General features: G+C 42.1%; 1 protein-coding gene across 1 annotated transcript in view; it reads right to left on the reverse strand.

The window, feature by feature from the left end:
* Nucleotides 1-20,203, reverse strand: part of ABCA4 (ATP binding cassette subfamily A member 4) — a 158,989-nt gene that overhangs the window by 101,397 nt on the left and 37,389 nt on the right. Inside the window, exons 7-11 of the mRNA XM_048496239.1 lie at nucleotides 18,032-18,229; nucleotides 6,870-6,959; nucleotides 5,031-5,271; nucleotides 2,519-2,658; nucleotides 1,160-1,276 (exon numbers count right to left, since the gene is read on the reverse strand). Coding sequence (XP_048352196.1) covers nucleotides 1,160-1,276; nucleotides 2,519-2,658; nucleotides 5,031-5,271; nucleotides 6,870-6,959; nucleotides 18,032-18,229 — 786 coding nt within the window. The remainder of the gene's footprint in view (nucleotides 1-1,159; nucleotides 1,277-2,518; nucleotides 2,659-5,030; nucleotides 5,272-6,869; nucleotides 6,960-18,031; nucleotides 18,230-20,203) is intronic.

Here is a 20,203-nt window from a genome sequence, read left to right on the forward strand (position 1 = left end):
ATGTTGCTTTTGTGACTTAAGCTCTTTTTCAAATTCTGTCATATTTCTTATTATTCCGATTCCCTTCTGTGTCTTGACGTTAATTGGAAATATGTCAACCAGTGGTGGGATCAAAAAATTTTAGTAACAGGTTCCCATGGTGGTGGGATTCAAACTGTGGCATAGCGCCAATGGGGCTGGCCAGGGCACGATGGGGGTGGTGGCCGGGCATTCTGGGGGCGGGGCATTCCTGGGTGGGGCTGTGGCAAGGACGCAGTTGCTGCGACGGTCCTTGGGCGGGAAACGAATGCAAGCAGGCGCAGGCTGCCACGCACGCTGGTGCACCTCCTGCTAGACTGCTTCAAGTTCTGCGTGCTACTGCTGAGAGGAGGGGCATAACTAAGGCAAAAATCACGTGGTAAAATCACCAATTAGTAACCCCCTCTTGGCACACACAAATAATTAGTAACCTACTCTTGGGAACCTGTGAGAACCTGCTGGATCCCACCTCTGATGTCAACCATTGTATTGTCTTTCCTTCATCCTTTATCTTTTTGCCATGACTTAATTTTTCTCTGCAAATTAATCATTTCTTTATAAAGCATGTTATCATTATTCTTTCTTGTCTCTCTATCATAATATGCTTCCGTGGGGTATTTCACAGGTGAAATCGGTGGACTCCATCGAAAATTTTCCTTTGCATTAGAGTCTTTTCTAACTTGATCTTTCTTCTGGTCTGATTTTACCCTCCATAGGTAAGTATGCATTCCTGTTCTCAAATCTGCAGTTTCTAATTCTTTGATCTGGGTTTTTAATCCAATCAGAAATCCATATGTGCAAGGTACTTATTATATACTTGATGGTTTATTCTTATTCAAAAATGCATTTTCATTCATCCTTGACTGGTAACTTTTCATTCTAATAGGGTTGCCAGCTCCCCATTGAAAAATACCTGGAGATTTGGGGGTGAAGCCTAAGGAGGACAGGGTTTGAGGAGGGAAGGGACTTCAGTGGGGTATAATGTCATAGAATCCACCTTCCAAAGCAGCCATTTTCCCCAGGTGAACTAATCTCTCATGCCTGGAGATCAGTTGTTAGAGCGGGAGATCTCCAGCCATTTTCTGGAGGTTGGCAACCCTACATACAAAATAAATGTGCTCAAAAAGGCATCTCTACATACCCGAATCATGTTCATTTGCACGCTGCTTTCAAAGAAGTTCCACACCTGAGGTCCCACTTCTTTCCAGGCGTCAGTGATCAGTCTGAGGCGTTCAAGTTCCTCAAATGTGGAATTTGCCTAAGACAGTAAGAAATTGAAGGACAGAGAGGCAGGAAAATATTAAGGTGCCATAAATGGCAGACACTCTGGAATTCTGCTACAAACAACAATTCTCACATTTGGCACATAGATTAATTAAACCTTATGGCTGTATTTGCTAGTCTGTCAGTTATTGCTGCCTAAGTTTTAATGGGTTTAAGTTATATTTTTGTATTGATTTGCTGTCTTGGAGTACAGCCATATTGTGAGCCACCTCGAGCCCTTCGGGGGTGAGGCGGCCTATAAATCTAATAAACAAACAAACAAACAAATAAGAACATAAGAACATAAGAACAAGCCAGCTGGATCAGACCAGAGTCCCATCTAGTCCAGCTCTCTGCTACTCGCAGTGGCCCATTTAAATGAATGAATGAATGAATGAATGAATGAATGAATGAATGAATGAATGAATGAATGCAAAGATCCATGTAATACAACATTATAAAACTAGATTTTATTAGGGCCATACCTAATTAAATTTTTGTTTGTAGGGAAGACAAACAAAATGGGCTTTTAAGTTGTGTAGAGCGATCCTACACAGCAAAACATTTTCCCCTAACAAAAATAGACAAGGGACTCAAACAGTAGATAAAAACCAAGACTGAAGGAGGTAAAATTTGAAAAAACATGAGAATGGGATAGTACTTTGCTAGAAAAGCAATACAATGAGTTGACTGAATGCTGCTTTGTAAGTATCCTCCGACAGGTTAAAATGTAGCATATCAATGAAGAATAATTAATTAATTAATTAATTAATTAATTAATTAATTAATTAATTAATTAATTAATTAATTAATTAATAAGGAAGGAAGGAAGGAAGGAAGGAAGGAAGGAAGGAAGGAAGGAAGGAAGGAAGGAAGTGGGTCGAAGCTTGCTTCAGATCTTCTTTTTCCCAACTTCACTACTCTAAATTGTAAAACGAACATAGTTCTAACGTATCAGTGGAAACCCTTTTTAAAATATCTGCATTTTGGGCAGCAATAACCTGGTTCAAGTTGCTGGGTCTACCCCCTCCCTCTCCTTGAGAATATTGAACAAATTTGGATCCTGTGACTATTTTTTATGGCAACCACCAAAACAAATACATTTTTAGAAGGAAAAAAATACCCTTGGTAAGGAATTGTTTAGTTCTTGCTTGTTGTTCAGGGGACATTCCTATTAGAGTGCTTTGTTAAAATACATTCTGTATAGGTTGCTGGGAAAAGAGATACTTTCCCTTACATTTTCCAGTATCTCCTGCACAGCTGGTGAATCAGGAGTGTAGAGGATTTTCCCCATCAGTAGTGGTTTCACAGCATTCCAAGCAATTTTGGTAATAGTGTTTGATTCCATGTTTTGTATCAGTGCATTACAAAAGGGTGCTGTTAGATAGAGGACAGAAGACATACATTATATAACTTTTGCCTAGTTTCATTTTTCATAACATTATGCAGGTTGAGTTCTTTCCATATTCATTCATATAAAATTGTATAAAAATATAAAATATACCATCTTCTGGAAACTTAACAGGCTGAGCAAAATGTTAATACTCTCTCCATGTAGCTAACTTGGTCATTACTAGTACTGTATCATGTAGTTTTTTATATCTATCTATCTATCTATCTATCTATCTATCTATCTATCTATCTATCTATCTATCTATCTATCTATCTATCTATCTATCTATCTATCTATCTATCTATCTATCTATCTATCTATCTATCTATCTATCTATCTATCTATCTATCTATCTATCTATCTATCTATCTATCTATCTATCTATCTATCTATCTATCTATCTATTTATTTATTTATTAAACTTGTATACCGCCCTCCCCCGAAGGAGATTCCTATGAGTTAACATCAAGCCCCTTAATTGTGTGTTGTGTGTGTTAAATATCTACTCTGAGGCAGTGGTGGGATTCAGCAGGTTCGCACCACTTCGGCAGAACTGGTTGTTAAAATGGTGTTTGTAAACAACCAGTTGTTAAATTATTTGAATCCCACCACTGGAACCGGTTGTAAATTATTTGAATCCCACCACTGCTCTGAGGGGATTTCAGTCAGGGAGTGGATCCAACTTGAAATATATTGAGTATCAGCTTGTGATGAAAGCAGAAATTGCTCAGAGAAGAAAACTGGGAGCTTTATTCAGTGGCCAAGGTTGCAGGTAGAATAGTAGTGAGATTTTCCACAGGTGACTAAAAACAAAAGGAGAGGGAATACATCTTCTGGGTGTAGAAGAATTCCTAGGCCAATTAGGAATTATACACACAAGTCTGGTGTATTTGTGTTCTATTATAGTTACCTCAAGAGGGAGATTTATGTGAAGTGGGTAACTAACAGCATCAAAGCTGTATGTGTACTGTGTGAAAGGGTACCAGCCTGTTAAAACCGAAAGTCATCATGAATAGATTAGCCAGTAACCTCTACTGTACCATCTTAAAGTAAAGAACCTTTCATAACATCTAAGCAACTGAAGAAACTTATAAAGTTTGATTAAGAAATTTACCTGTTCTAAAACTGATGTTTATATATAGCTATTGCCTGCCTGATTTCCATCTACTAAAATATCTCCTGATCCCATCTAATTTGTTCAGTAAGTTTTACTTTTGTTTGTTGAACTTGCCTTAATTCTCTAGTGCCTTGTAAAAGGGGATTTGCAATAGGGGGAAAAGGCTTCCTTTGCCATTCTGGAGTTCCTAGGGCTGAGCAGACAAGCATAAAACACCTTATATGCTACCAGTCATAGAATAGGCAGGAAAACCTGCCCAGCATAGTTAGGAGGCTGCCTGAGCCTGCCGCAAATAGTTAGGAGGGTGAAGGGTCGGCGACACCTGCAACAATCCAATTCCTTTTTTTCTGAGGTAACAGGAATCACAGGAAGACTTCTCAAGATGATTTATAGAAGCTGGTGTTTCTCAAGTCTTTTGACAGCATTAGAGAAAATTTAAAGGTTCAGAATTCTTGACAGAAAAGAAAAGATGACAACCCAGAGGCAATATTATGCTCCAGTTCTATAACAATTCTTGCTTTTGAGCACTCAGTTTTCTGTTTGTGAAAGTATGCCAAATGCAAAAAGAACATGGAAATAGGTACAGATCATGGTATATATAAGATCCAGTTAATGTACTGCTGCCTAAACTATCAGAACTATATGGAAAATCAGCCTAAAGTGAGTTCTTGAGCCCACTGAGCAAAAAGGGGGAAACTCCAGACAAAAATTATTGTCAGAGACTATTGTTATATTGTGATCAAATGGTGAAGATCTCTGGAGCCCTCTTTGAGGCATCTGGCGCTTGTCAGCATCAGAACTGAGATAATACACCACAGGAAACCGCATTGCAACAGAACATGTACATCGTACCAGCTTTGTACCCTAATGGCATAGATGAAATACTAATTGTTTAAGCTGAGTACCTAAAATGACTCATGCAAATAGCAGGCTGATCAATATTTAGCCCCTTAGAGCATACGTTTCTATATATAACAAGCTAAGAGATGAAATACTAGGACCTATACTGGCTGATTGGGTGAAGAAAGATAAAAAATGGAGATTGGACCATTTACTTATGGGCAAGAATCAGTGGGTTTCTAGATTGGTAGTGCAGTTTTGCCTTCTGGGAAATAAATACAAAAAATCAGGAGGATAGGAGGACAGGAGACTTACTGAGCTGTTAAGTGCTGTGATATTTTTATTCTGTGTGTGTGTGTGTCCCATAGATCTAATAAGGAGTCACAAAGAGATACTTACTGGTTGTGTTATCATAAAAATAAACAGATTTCTTCTTTGTAGAGTCGACCCCAAGGAAGGCCTTGTAATTATTATCTTCATACCAGTTGAAAGAGAGTATTCTGGAGCCACCTCCCTCTGGATAGCCACAAAGAAGATCAGATAAAATACTCATAAGCTGTCTTAAAGATCCTGGCTCTCCATTTTGCAGAAGGGGTCGCAGAATAGACAAAAGATCCTGAACACTTGGCCTACGTACTAGCTGTAGTGAAACAAAAGTATCTTTATGAGCAGGCGGAAAGAGAAACATCTATATGAAAGTATAAATTTATTTGATTATTTACTGCATTTATAACCTGATTTCCTTCCCAATGGAGACTCAAAATGATTTACATGGTTATCTATTTTCTCTATTTTATCCTAACAACCATCCTGGTTAGTCATAGAGAAAGTGACCAGCCTAAGGTCACCTGGGGCAATCTTAGCCAAAAGGCAAGAGGGATACCTTGCCTGGATTCTGGACTTGGGTACACCAACTTCCCACAGACTTTCTTTATAGAGGAGGGAAAAGAAGAAGCAAGCTCCTACTGCCACCATCACAACAATTCCATCCAGAACTTGGACCACCCACCTGTGGCAAGTTGCACCTACCCAAGAGTGGGTGCTTCACCTGTTATTGATGGAGTTACCCCTCTTATTGATGGATCGAGCTCATAGGTTGAGAGTGATTTTGGATTTTGCACTGTCTTTCAAATTTCTGAATTTGCCCTGAAACCCCAATCAGCCCACTGTGAGAAAACGGGTTTTTCTTAGTTACACATGCCTTGGTCCATAGAAATTAGATCACTGTATTTTATACCATGTGGTGCTGCCCTTTAAAATGGCTTTGAAACTTCTATTAGTCCAAAACTCAGTTGTGAAGGATCCTTAGTGGGACCAAGCATGAAATGATATAAAGCCAGGGTACACGAGCTTCCAGTTTGTTTCCAGGCCCAATTCAAGGTGCTGTTCTTAATCTTTAAATCCCTGAACTGTTTAGGCTCTGAGTATCTGAACACCAATGGTGTTCTCCTGTGGAAATAAGTGGTTGCTGAGGTCAGATTTACTGGTACTGGCCTAAGATTTTTTTCAGAAGCTGCCTCTGGATTATACAATTTCCATCCCTGGGGGTAAAGTGGGGTTCTTTTTGAAGCCTTCCAAAAAGGTGATGGTGGAAAACATCTCTTTTTAGAAAGTCATTCAGTTAAGACACAATACATGATTTTATGGATGTTTATATGGGTGTAATATGTTTTGTAGTTTACTATAACCACCTTGAGGGCTGATGAATTCAAAAGACTTTAAAAAGTAAGCTAAATAAATAGCCAACACCTTTGCAAGACAGAAGCTGAAATTGTATACATTCCATTTAGTGAGTTTTATTTCTGGGTAAACACCTATGCGAAAGGACAGTAGATCGTTCAAAACAAGATCACGAACGACACTTCAGAATTCTCTTACTCTTCTTTCTGTGTTTTTAAAGCTTTAAACTATTTTGAGTTGGCAGTATCTTTGGGCTGGGGAGTGGAGAAATGCAGTTTATCTCTTTTCCTTACAGTTCCTTTGCATTTCAAAATCAATCTCCCCCCACTGCTTTTTCACTTGCAGGGTTATAGTTTTGAAGAGGACTATTTTGAACTGAAAATGATAGAAGAAGAAAGAGTTAACAGGCCTTTCTTTCCTGTGCCTTTCTACAAAGACACAGCTTGCCCCAAAACTATTTTGGGCTTTAGAAAAAAATCTGCAGAATCAGAAACATGGAGCTTTCAACAACATGTAGTTTGAGCTTCAGTTTTGCCTTCTAATTCCCCAGACACATACCTGTCGCACTGCTTGAGACACATTAGAAAGTATTTGGCCCCACAAGCGCAGATCAACACCTGGTGCATTAATGTCCAAAACAGTGGGAAGCTGTCAATGAAGAAAAGTGAGGGTTGATGAGACACAGTTAGACTCTAGACAATCTTGTAAGATTAAGAAAGTACTACACAGGGTGCACTGAAGTCACTTGTTAGACTTAATTTTCTTAGCCAAAGGCTGGGAATAAAAATGGGAAGTAAAAGAAATGGCAAAAGTAGCCAGGAAGTGCCAATGGACTGGACCTGGGGTTTTAAGTTTCTCAGAGGAATGGTTTTGAGCCCATCAGCCCTTGGGTTAGAGCAGGGGTAGGGAACCTGCGGCTCTCCAGATGTTCAGGAACTACAATTCCCATCAGCCCCTACCAGCATGGCCAATGGTGGCCCATGCTGTGAAAACTGATGGGAGTGTGGATAATTTTGAACATCTGAAAGGCTTTCACTGGGATTCCCTACATGGGTTAGAGGAACATAAAATTATCTTGTAGAGACTACCAAGCAACAGCAAGTTGCTCTGAGCTGAACCATACGTTGGATGACAGCATTGCCTGAGCTGCAGAGAAGACACCCTGAGGGCCCCTTCAAAGATTATTAAATTCTTACCAATCATCGCTTCCCAGCACAGGTACACACATGTGCATGCATGATGATTCACAAGCAGTAATGCTTTCAATGTAGGAATGTTGACGTAGCTTTCAAGCACACCCACACACTTGTTATTCTACCAGCATTTCCAGTGTACTCCCTTTAAACTGATCAGAACTCTCTAAGATATTCTTCTGGCCCGAGGGGATGACGGAAGGAGTGGGACAGAAGTGCTGAATAAAACAAACATGGGCTGACTGGGAGGGAGGTTGCCTCAATCACTGTTTAGACATCCTACAGTATGTTATTTCACACACCCTGTTATAGGTTCTCATGTTTCCCCATGCTCTCTTTTGCCAATATTGAATCAACTACTGCTAGGGTAGCTAGCTTTGAGTTTGGAAATACCTGAAGATTTGGGGGTGGAGGCTACAGAGGATAGACTTTGGAAAAGGGAGGGATCACCCTTCAAAGTAGCCAGTTTCTCCAGGGAAACTGACCTTGGTCTTCTGGAGGTCAATTATAATAGCAGGAGATCTCCAGATGCCACCTGGAGGCTAGAAACTCTAAATATTAACTGGATCTGGGCCATCTCCATGGCTGCCCAACTCCTTTAGCATAGCCTCATAGAGGGGAAAACAACAGTTCCCCCCTTGCTGAAGTTCCACCCAGGCTTAAAAGTCTGCATTGTTTAAAAGGGCTTTTGGGCTAGGCTGAGTTTTGTACCTTGGGTTGAAACCAGAGGCGTAGCAAGGGGGAAAGCGCCTGGTGCATGGGTGCATGCTTCGCCCTTCCCCACCCCACTCCAACCTGGAACACCCCGTCCTGTCCCGGAACGCCCTTGCCATACCCCCACAGGGGCACATGCCTGGTGCATCACGCACCCTCCTCCACCCCCTTGGAGCTACGCCTCTGGTTAAAACAGTGGGGGGTTTTTTTAGTTAAGATGCGCTGGAGAGAGATCCTTTTTAAAACATGCTGCGGGAAAATGTGCCTGGATATGTAAAGAGGATGCAGCAGATAATACAGGGTTTATTCAGATTATAGTCTGTTAGGCTGATATGCAGTGATACCTCCAAGGTTTCAGAAAGTAGTCTTTCCAAATCTTGCTACCTAACATTCCTACAACTATCATCTTCCCACAAAGTATTGTCTTCTCCCCAGGAAATTGGCCTCCTCTGCATTTTCATCATCATCAGATCTAATTCCACTGGTTTACAATGACAAATGAGGATTTTGCAAACCCAGAAGAATTCTCAAGTTTGCAGAAAAATCCAACTTTGTAAACAAAAATATTTTGGACAATAAACCCTTCCAACAAACTTAATCATGATATCATGGACATCTACAACCACTGGAAGAGAGGGTGGGAATTAACTGTCAGAATCTGAGACCATTGGGGGTTGTCATAGCAACTGCAATGAACACCAAGGTTTCTGATCAAGGTTGGGCATGGGACATCAGTGATAGCTACCAGATTGAGGAGAAGGGGGTAGCAGAAAGCAGAAAAGGGGAAGCAATGCAGACTAGAAAGAGGGCAGAAGAAGATAGTGCCTGGGGATGGGGGACACTGAACAGAAGAAGGGCAGGAAGGAAGAAAGGGGTTTTCCTTCTTGTGATTCCTCACTAATTTCACACTGTTATGTGGAATGCTAGAAATACTAGCTTAGCTGTTTTTCTAACAGGCAGCACCATTCCTTCTCAAGACATATAGAAATATTAGGCCCTGAAAAAATGAGGGTGATCTGGCTGCAACATCTGTCACCCTGTTGATCACCAGAGCTGATTTGGCTGGCTAGGCAGATTTGTCTCCATGTGCGTCCCTCCCAAAACTGAGAGCTCGGTGGAAGAGGATGACCATCCCAGATAGAAGGAGGTACCATTCTTTAGGAAACATAAATTGCGTCCCCAGGGCTGAAATCCCATGAAATACTTCCTAAGTAATTTCCAAGCTGTTTGCTGCTGATGGAAGGATAATTCCTACTGCAGTTGCCTTGAGAATAAATATCACCATGCTGGATTAGACGCATGGTCTCTTTAATCAGCCTTAATTTCTCTTGATGGTAGCCCAACCATTGGCTATCAAAGATACTTGATGAGCCTTTGGAAGCAAAAGGAATGTGAGCAGATGGTTGAATTTGTTCTTGAAGAAACTGGGTGCCACCTCCATACAATGCCACCATCCACTTATGCTGTTGTTTTTTCCTAGAACAGGATTTTTTTGTGAAATCTGAACAAACACAGTGTTAAGTACATGTGAAGATGGGGAGCGGTCTACAAGGTGCAAGATGAAAACAGGTGTGAGTTTTGCTTGTTCTAATCTCCCAGATTGCAGGAAACATAAAATCCAAAAACAAAGATGTCCCACAATTACATCTACCCTCTAGACATAGCTCATCAAGCTTACTAAAATTATTTCACAATGCATGATTCTCTAACATCACACATACCACAAGTGGGGCCCCAAATCTACCCTCCTATGAGAAAGTCTATTCAAACCAGGAAACTGTGTGGTGGACAATTTTACAGGGCAAACAAGGAATTTGAAGAATTCATTTAATCCTCATTTGTGTTCATTTCCTTGATCTGCCACCCCCCCCCCCCTGCATCTCATGCTTTGATTTTTTTAAAATTTTGACCTATGTTATTCTTTAACATTTCTGCCACTTCTTTAGGCAGAGAGGGGAGATCTGTATGTGTGTGTTTGCGTGCAGGTGTGCATGTTCATATATAGATGTATGTGTGTGAATTCTATGACATCTGGATATATGATGTTTAACTAGCAATGTAGCTAGAATTTTGAGGCCCTGGGACATGACCAGTGGTGGGATTCAAATAATTTAACAACTGGTTGTTTACAAGCACCATTTTAACAACTGGTTTTGCCAAAGTGGTGCAAACCTGCTGAACCCCTCCACTGGACATGACCCCCTATCTTTTGCATATCTGCACAGCAAATACTTGAGATTGGAGTCAGCCAACATTTTCACTGGTAAAAAAAGAGTGCTGGCTTCACTGACCACCCAAAAAGGGTATGCTGGAGACTGTGGAAATTGCATGTACAAAAGTACTTTGGGATGGAGGCTAAGGAAAATGGAGCAAGATTGAGCAAAAATGCTAACCAGATACAACCCTTATTTCAAATTGTATCTGTATTCAACTGCAGATATAAGCTTCTCTTTCCTTCCTGAACAGTTCTCCTGTCTTCATGGCATTTATTTTAAAATGTCACCAGAACCACTGTGGAGAGCCAAGCTTCAGGTAGCCACCCCACCTTGCTCTTTGAATGTTATATCATATATGACTTTATGCAGCAATGATCCTCATTTGTTCAAGTTCAAAAGCTGCCTTAGGCCGTTTCCGCACGGCCAAAAGCAGCGACGCGATGACGTCGCAAATTGCGACGCATACAAAAAAAAGCGTTCACACAGACGAATGCGAGGAAGTAAGCCCGCAGAAATAATGACGGTTAGCACTGAAGCATTTGCGGGCGATCTCGCGATGTTAAGCGCTAGCGGCCGTGTTTGAGCCCGACGTCATGCCCACGCAGCAGTGCGATGGACAACATGACTGCCCTGATGTCCTGCCCGTCCCCCATCTGTCAGTGCCTCCCCTCCCAGCTACTGTCAGTCCCAGTGCATGGGTCTGGGAAAGGTGCTTGGCCATGCAGGGAAAGCACCAGGGCGGCGCGTGTGTGTGTGTGGAAAAGGTGACCCAGCTTGACGTCTGGCGGTAAGCCATTTGAAGCGGCTCCCTTTGAAGCATTGCGCTGAGAGTGCGGCGTCGATGTCGTCACAGGGGAAAAAAAAATTGGTTTAAAGCGTTTTCTGAATCTGGCGTCTTGGCGCCCGGTTTAAGCGTTTCAGCGGCGAAGCGAATAAACACCTCGCCCGCTCGTCGCGAGCAGCTCGCTATGGCGGTTCTGGCTTTACCGTTTCCACGGCGTCATGGCCGCCGACGGAAAGCTGCCTGTGCCGCTTCCAAGACGCCAAAAGAAGCGATACACGCCGCGAAATTGCGACAAAGATACAAAAGCGTCATTGAAGAGACAGGCGGAGCTGCGGGCGCCCGCATTCCGCGAGAAATGCACTGCCTCTGCGACTGAAGCGCCAAGTGAAGCGGGCGTCTTCAGCGATGTTGCGCTCTGGCGCGACTTGCGGCCGCAGGTCTTCATCGCCATGCCCACGCGAAAGGCGCGACGGACAACATGACTGCCCTGATGTCCCGCCCGCCCCATCTGTCGCGCCTCCTCCCAGCTGCCACTGTCAGTCCCAGTGCATGGAAGTCTGGGAAGCGCTTGGCCATGCAGGGAAAGCAATTCAGGGACCTAACGCAGGTGTGTGGGGGAAAAAGGTGACCCAGCTTGGTCATCTGGCAGTCGCCATTTTGAAGACGTACAGTTCTTTATGCTGTTCGCATCGCAGTGCCGATGCGCCACAGGGGAAAAGAGTGGTTTGCCGCTTCGAATACGCTCGCTACCGTTTAGTTAGCTCACGACGGCCAATGCGATTCGCCATAGCTGGCATAACGCTTCCTCGCTTATGGCGTAGTTCTTTACCGCTTCCATCGCACGCCATATTTCACCGCGCGAAACGGCCTTAGGCGTTTCATGGCCAAAAAGCGGCAGCGATACAGCGTCGCGAAATTGCGTATATGATACAAAAAAGCGTTCATTGAACAGACAGGCGGAGCTGCGAGGCGTCCGCAGCCCATAGAAATAATGGCGGTTACGCTTTACTGAAGCGCCAAGTTGCGGGCGGCGTCTTCAGCGATGTTAAGCGCTCTGGCGCGACTTGCCCGGCGTGCAGGCCTTCGGCGATCATGCTTACGCAGCAAGGTGCGATGGACAACATGACTGCCCTGATGTCCCTGCCCGTCCCCATCTGTCGGTTACCTCCTCCTCCCAGCTGCCACTGTCAGTCCCAGTGCATGGAAGTCTGGGAAAGGTGCTTGGCCATGCAGGGGAAAGCAATTCGAGGTGCGGCGATGTGTGTGTGTGTGGGGGGAAAAGGTGACCCAGCTTGGTCGTCTGGCGGTCGCCATTTTGAAGGCGTACAGCTCCCTATGCGTGTTAAGCATTGCGCTGAGAGTCGCGGCGTCGATGTCGTCACAGGGGGAAAAGAGAGTGGTTTAAAGCCGTTTTTTCTGAATCACGAAGTGATGCCGGCGCCCGGTTTAAGCGTTAGCTCAGCGGCGAAGCGAATCGCACCTCTGCCCGCTACGTGCCGAACGCATCCTCGCTATGGCGGTTCTTTTACCGTTTCCACGACGTCATATTTCGCCCGTGCGGAAACGGCCTTAGTGAATAAGGGTTAAAAAAGCTTCCTGGAATGGAATACTCCATATCTTTGGTGGCTGCTGACAGGAGTAGGGAAGCTCTTAATGCAACAACACAGAAACACAAAGTTTCTCTCTGCAGGAGAGAATGGACACAGTTCTTGACAATAACAGGTTTTTCTGTCAGGATTACCATACTGAACATAATGGTTATATCTTACTGCTGAGTTAAAAGTGGAACCTTCTCAAGGGTAAGCATAGTTCCTCCAGAGGAAGGTTGTTTAACAGTTAAAACCCACTATGTCATTTCTAACATGTTTAAGGATTTCTCTGTTACATGGACATATTTAAGGCATATTAAGCAATATACAGGCATACAATGTTTCTATCTATGCAACTTTAAATTGCTTTAGTCCTTTTTGCGGTCAATTCATGTTCACCTTATAATCAGCTACAATCCCAAGATCCTTTTCATGTGTTCTACTACAAGCCACGTATCTTCCATCTTCCCCTGTCATTGGATTATTTGAAGCCCCTCCTCCTTATGATCCATGCTGCCAAGCAGAAACCAAGCCTGCAGCTCTTAAGAATTATAATTTAATGATTACATGTGTATCGTGAGTTGGGTCAGAGCTCTGTCTCACCACACTCAGCATGCATACAATTTAGTGGAAGGAACTCTGATAGGCATTCTGACTACAGGTCCTCAACCAGATGGTACAATCATCTAGCCCACATTTAATCAGTTTCCCAGCCAAAATATAATGAGATACTCTATTAAATATACCTGTCAAGGTATATTATGTCCATATCACTCCTATTATCTTCTCGGCTAGTAACTTGATCAAAACAACATGATAAGATTAGTCTGGCAGGATTTATTCAGACAAATCCATGCTGGCTTCTCCTAATCACTGTATTATTTTCAAGATGCTTACAGAATGACCGCTTTATAATCTGATCCAGTATCTTCCCTGGTCTGCAGCTTTTTAGAACCTCCTTTCAAATAAACAAGGTTTTTTCATGCTTATGTTGTGAATTATCAGGTATGAGAGAGAGACAGGCAGACAGACAGAGAGAGAGCTGTTAAAGCTTCAGTTGATATATTAAAAAATTCCCAACCGCTGTGTGGAACAAGCATTCTTTTAGGAGGGAGCTCCACACTTACAGCCAATCATTTAGAGACTGTTGATATGATTTTTTCCAGCCCACTTTTTTTTTAAGAGAAAGAAATTAAGCAAGAAGTGCCTCTGTTTATTGACTTTGAAAACCTAGTTGTTATATGCCCCATGTTATTGTGCAACAGGACACTTCTGAGCAGCATAATTCTGAATTACTGAACTGGGACTAAATGAAACCTATGTAACCGTGGTGGCGAAAGGTTCGCCACCACTACTATATAATCAGTAGTGGAGAAAAGCAAAGGATGAGCTCATTCTGGAGCCCACCCACATCTGTAGGTAACCTCTTCAAAGTAGCTCTAAAAGCATCCCATTTCTTCTGCGGCAGCAGTAGCAAACACAGGAAATCAGTCCAGAGTTATGTTGAATGGTAACTGTGCAGGGCATGTAAACATGTATTTCCTGACGCACTGCAACAATTGTTTGGAAACAGGATGAAGTAACTTTTATTCTGGAAGTTTTTTTGTCTGCCTTTCTTTAGCCTTCCGTTGCTTAGTGGGGTTCAGATTTCATATCCTTAGGCAGGTTTGTAAAATGAAGCAGACCTTTATCAGATGGCAGATTTTAAAAGCTTCTGGTGGGACTAACCATACAGCTAAAGGCAGCATTCCTTCCAGATAAGTAGTCTCAACTGTGAAAGCAGAGGCAAGCGTCCACTGCACAGGTAGCTAAAAGGGTGTTGTGTCATAATACTGACTAACTGACAGCTTTATCGGAAGCACAGACCAGTATTTATTACCTATAATGTACAATGAACAGACTGCCTGCAGCCCAAAGAACCCCAAGTTATTTCTGATGTTTTCCCTGAAGGGATGAGAAAAGTGCCACTGTGAGGTAGTTATTCCTTTTCCTCCCCTGAAATGTTTTGTAACACAGAATGACACTCAGCACAAATACAAAAGTTGACTACAGTGTACCAAACTTCTTTTGTAGCTCTGCTCTCCTCCATTCTGCCTGCCGTTCCACTTTTTCCACCCCTGGTACAAGGCTTTTGAATACTTCTGGAAGAAATCTAAAGAATGTGCTGACTATGACGATTATAAAACCAATCTTTCTTTTCTCAGCTACACTCTTTGCTTTGTCAGACAAAACTCTACTCTTTTATCCCTGACTTCAGCGTTTAGCTCCTCAATCGTTTTTTTCATTGCGATCCAAATCCTCCCTTTACTCCACTCACTGCCAAAAATCTTGCATTATTTCTCAAATATGGGAATTGCAATCTGCCCCCCCCCCTTCTGATTTCCAACTGGCTTTTCTTTTCCCTGTCTTTGTTTTATCTGCACATTTTTCATTCCTGCCATATGTTTCCCCACGTTGCTTAGCCTCTGCCTTCTTCACTGAAATGTTTAAAAAATGTTCAACTTTCACCAATCTTTAAAAAGTCTTCTCCAGAGGCAAATGTATACAAAAACCAAGTAAACTACAGATTAGTGATTCAATTATGAGAGATATTTAAATACCAAAAAAAATTCCCTACATTTCAAGTTTATGTATTTGGTTAAAAATATAGCAGTGCTTTGGGTCCTCTTAAATTAATCAAGGCCTTGCGCTTCGGCATGTCTTAATCCATCTCTGCTGCTCTTTACTATCATTCAGGTGCTGCAGTCACCAACCTTGATTTGGGACACCTGAGAGAAAAACAGTCACCAGCTACTACAGTCTTGAGCATGTGTAGAAAGAGTATCTTCAGAACCTTTATAGTGACTTCGGCATTCTGATATTCTCCTCCCCCACCTTAAAAATGCCAAGGTGCTTTCCCCCCATGATATATTTTCATTCCTCTCTATAGAGGGTTGCCAGCTCTGGGTTGGGAAATATCTGGAGATTTGGGGGAGGGGGTGGAAGCTGGAGTGGGTTGGGCTTGGGATGGAACAGGGCGGGGTGGGTGGGGCAGGGTGGGGTGGGGTGGGACACTAAATCTTTTCCTAGGGTTGGTGTTATTTCTCAGTCCAGCCCTTTTTAAGATTAATTAATGAAAGAAAAGAGCTTGAGTTCAAATAGTTTAATATTTAAAATATCAACTAATTGCAAACAAAATAAAATTATAATACTCTGAAAAAGTACCCAAGCTTTTGTCAGTCATCCCAATGTTGTTGCATTAATTGGTCAGTAAACTGACAGCTTGGAACGCATTTACCTGGCTGAGCAATTGGGTAAAATGCTGCCTGCGTACAGCATAAAGAAAAGGATTACTGTCCATTTGCTTTTCAAAAAAGGAAAGCAGAAGATCAGATGAAATAGTCTGGAAAGTATTCCTGAGGGGTACTAGTTCAACGCTATCATATATTATTCTAATGGTGTACACCCAAACTCTCAAATACCTTCACTTCTATATCTGGGACAAAGACAGTAGTAGCACTAGTACTAAGTGATTTTGTTTATACATTTACTTTGTTTACATCCTACCATCCTGCAGAATATGCAGGGTGGTACATAAATTTAAAACAATGAAATGCAATGTAAAATGCACATAAAAAGCAGCAAACATCAATAACAAGAACTATAAATAAAAAGAACTATAAAACTTCAAGATTCAAATATCATAATGAAAAGTAGTGAAATCCAAGAAGGTTGCCAAAAGCACTGCAAAAATGATAATCCAATAAGCAGGATGAAATTTTTAGAAAGTGCTTGGCAGGAAAATCGTCATTCCAGGTTCAGCTTCTTGCAAAAACCCTCTAGGAAAAAAAATGTCCTCCTCAGCACCTTCCAGAAGATCCATAGTTAGGGTTACCAACCAAGGAGTGACCTAGAATTCTCTCACAAAAACAACTGACCTCTAGATTTACAGAGATCAGTTCCCCTAGAGGAAACTACAGCTTTGGACAGAAAATTCAATGGGATCACATCCCCAGTGAGTTCCCTCTCTTTCCCAAACCCTCCTTAAATATTGCTACATATCCAAGAATTTCCCAAGCTATACTCTTTTCCAAATAAAGATCAAAGTAGAATTGTAAATTCATCTACCACATGCTGGACTGTCTTTGTTTTAAAATGCTCCACTTGAGCCCTAGTGCCCACCTATCAGAATTAGGTAGGCACTACGACCCAAGCAGAGCATTTTAAAACAAAGACATTTGTTTACATAGTATTGGCAACCTTCCCAACAGTAAGAGGGCTCACTGAGTTTTTTGGGATCAGGCACTCCAGACACTAAGGACCTCAGCTAAAGTTCTCTCTCATGTACCTTGCTTCCCCTAACACCACTGTGCAGAGATGGGTAGTAACAGTAGATCTTGTTATGGGCATGTTCACGTGGGTGAAGAACGTTCCTCAGATACCCTGATTCATTGGTGTTCAGGGCTAAAAATCATAAGCAGAGCCTTGAAATGGACCCCAAACAAACTGGATGCAGTTAATGAAAACTTGGAAAACTATATCTATAAAACCATATCTATAAAAAACTATATCTATAAAAAACTATAAAACTTGGAAAACTATATGCAGTTAATGAAAACTTGGAAAACTAAAACTTCGAGACCACATCACCCCATATGTCCCTGTACGGCCTCTCCGATCAGTGGAGGCCAATCTTCTAGTGGTCCCTGGCCCTTCGGTGATGCGGCTGGCCTCCACACGGGCCAGGGCTTTTACCGCTCTGGCCCCAGCCTGGTGGAACGCTCTTCCTCCAGCTGTCCGGGCCCTGCGGAACCTTGGTGAGTTCCGCAGGGCCTGTAAGACGGAGCTGTTCCGCCAGGCCTTTGGAGGAACCGGCCGCTGATGGTGCCCCCCCTCCTGTGGCCCTTGACATCTGGGCCATTTGTCATCTAACGAGAGTCGCCATGTCTCCCTTTTTTGGGGGGAGGAAATTTTAAAATTGGAATGCTGGAAGCCACTCATATCTCTATTTCACTGAGATTCATTGTATAAACCTTGGAATTAAATTTTTAGTTTTTTATCGCTGCTTTTAAATGTTTAACTATTTTATATTGTTACCCCTACATGCTGTACACCGCCCAGAGCCCTTCGGGGATGGGGTGGTATAAAAGCCTAATAAAATAAATAAATAAAATAAATAAATATCATAGCAGTGAGTCTTTTGAAAACAAAACAAACCTTTAAAAAGAATTTTGTTGATACTTACCAAGCGAAAAAGCTTAAAGAAGTCAACGTTTGCATATAAAGAGTCTTCCACTCTTTGTAATGTGTGCTGGGAAAGGGCACACATATCCTCATGCACAACTTGAAAACCCCGAGAACTGCTGAATATAATGAAGCGATGCAGCAGGGTCTGACTGCAGGCAATATCTTTCAAAGTCAGGTCTGGGACTCCAAAGGCAAACTATAGCCAAAACACAAACACAAGCTTATGATCAACGTTTGTTCTCAGTAACAAATTAGAATTGATCATGAGGCTCCTAATCATTTCTTTAATAGAATAATAAAAAGCAACAGTTACTTGAAGTATAGCAAGAACCCTGCTGAATCAGACTAGGTAGCACTGGTTCAACATCCTGCCAGAACACTGTCTACCATTTTTATCCAATGAGTATTAGGTAACTGACCTCTAATGATATCATTTAAAATCCCCTCTTCCCCAGTAGATCTGTTTTGGAGGAAGAAATCAAAATCAGAAGGATTTTTTAATGATATATTCTCTCGCTACTCTTTTGTTATCTTGCTTATGAGAGACTCAAAATGGCAGCTACACGTCTGAATCCAACTTTCCTGGGGCTGGGCACTTGAAAGAGGCCCCAAGAAAATTATCAAAGGGGCACGGGGATTGTAAAGAGAAGCATTCCCATAGGTAAGAGGGTCCCAGACCATAAAGGGCTTTAGAAGTTATTACAAACACCTTGAATTGGATCCAGAAACTAATATTATATATATACTATAAATTAAATCAGATATAAATATGGAAATAAGAAATAACACAATATGATAAAAGGGATCTACTCAGATTTCGTATACCCTCAACTGTGCGAGGAACAACTGTGCATAGGCCAAAATGCTACAGATACAAAGACAGTTGAAAGAATGAAGCATTGATCACATAATTCAGCTTCCTGAAAATCTCATAGTTCAGCTCCAGTTCGTAATCATTATGGTTGTATAGGTACATTTGAAAAGTCTGCAAACTCTGATTACAGAAAAGTCAAAGGATGCTGTTATCCCAGGTTACAGTGGGATGCTGTTATCCCAGGTTACAGGCTCTACAGGAAGGATAGGACAGGGCGTATTGGGGGTGGGGTTACCCTCTACGTCAAAGAGAGCATAGTGTCACATAAAATAAATGCAAGGAGAGCTGATTCCCCTACAGAAGCATTGTGGATATCAATACCACAGGTGAAGGATAGTTTAATATTGGGAATATTAATATTGGGAATATATTATCATCCCCCTGACCAAAGCGCAAATGAGGTATAAAAGCTTTAAAAATAAATAAAATAAATAAATATGCTAAATGACTGTGGCTTAGAGCAGATGGTTGTGGAACTGAAAGGGAAGCTGAAAGGGAAAATCAAGAGTCTCAAAACTATCCAAGATGCTTGGAGGTTATTTAAAAACACAGTAATAAAAGCTCAGCTGGAATGTGTTCCGCAGGTTAGGAAAGGCAGCGCCCAGTCCAAAAGAAAGCCACCATGGTTAACAAGGGAGGTTGAGGAAATTATCAGAAAAAAGATGTCTTTTAGAAAATGGAAGTCCAACTTGACTGGGGAGGAAAACAGAGAGAACACAAATGGTGGCAAAAGAGAAGCAAGTTAGCTGTAAGGGAGGCAAAAAAAGATTATGAGGAACGCATGGCTGTGAACATCAAGACCAGCAACAAACAGTTCTTCAAATACATCAAAAGTAGGAAGCCAGCTAGGGAAGCAGTAGGCCCGTTAGATGACAAAGGAACAAAAGGTGTGCTAAAAGATGACAGGGAGATTGCAGGGAAGCTGAATGAATTCTTTGCATCTGTCTTCACCCAAGAGGAGGTGAGGAAAATTCCTACACCTGAACCAAGCTTCTTAGAAGGTGAATCCGAGGAACTAGTGAAGATAGTGGTAGACAAGGAAGAAGTTCTGGCAGCCACTGATAAACTAAATGCTACCAAATCCCTTGGCCTAGTTTGCATTCACCCAAGAGTTCTTAAAGAGCTCAAGCATGAAATTGCTGATCTTCTCACTTTATTATGCAACTTATCCCTGAAATCAGGCTCCATCCCTGAAGACTGGAAGATGGCCAATGTCACACCAATCTTTAAGAAAGGGTCTGGGGGGGGGACCCGGGAAATTACAGGCCAGTCAGTTTGACATCTGTTCTGGGTAAA

This window comes from Sphaerodactylus townsendi, linkage group LG05 (assembly GCF_021028975.2).
Source record: "Sphaerodactylus townsendi isolate TG3544 linkage group LG05, MPM_Stown_v2.3, whole genome shotgun sequence".
NCBI classification, from domain to species: Eukaryota; Metazoa; Chordata; class Lepidosauria; order Squamata; family Sphaerodactylidae; genus Sphaerodactylus; species Sphaerodactylus townsendi.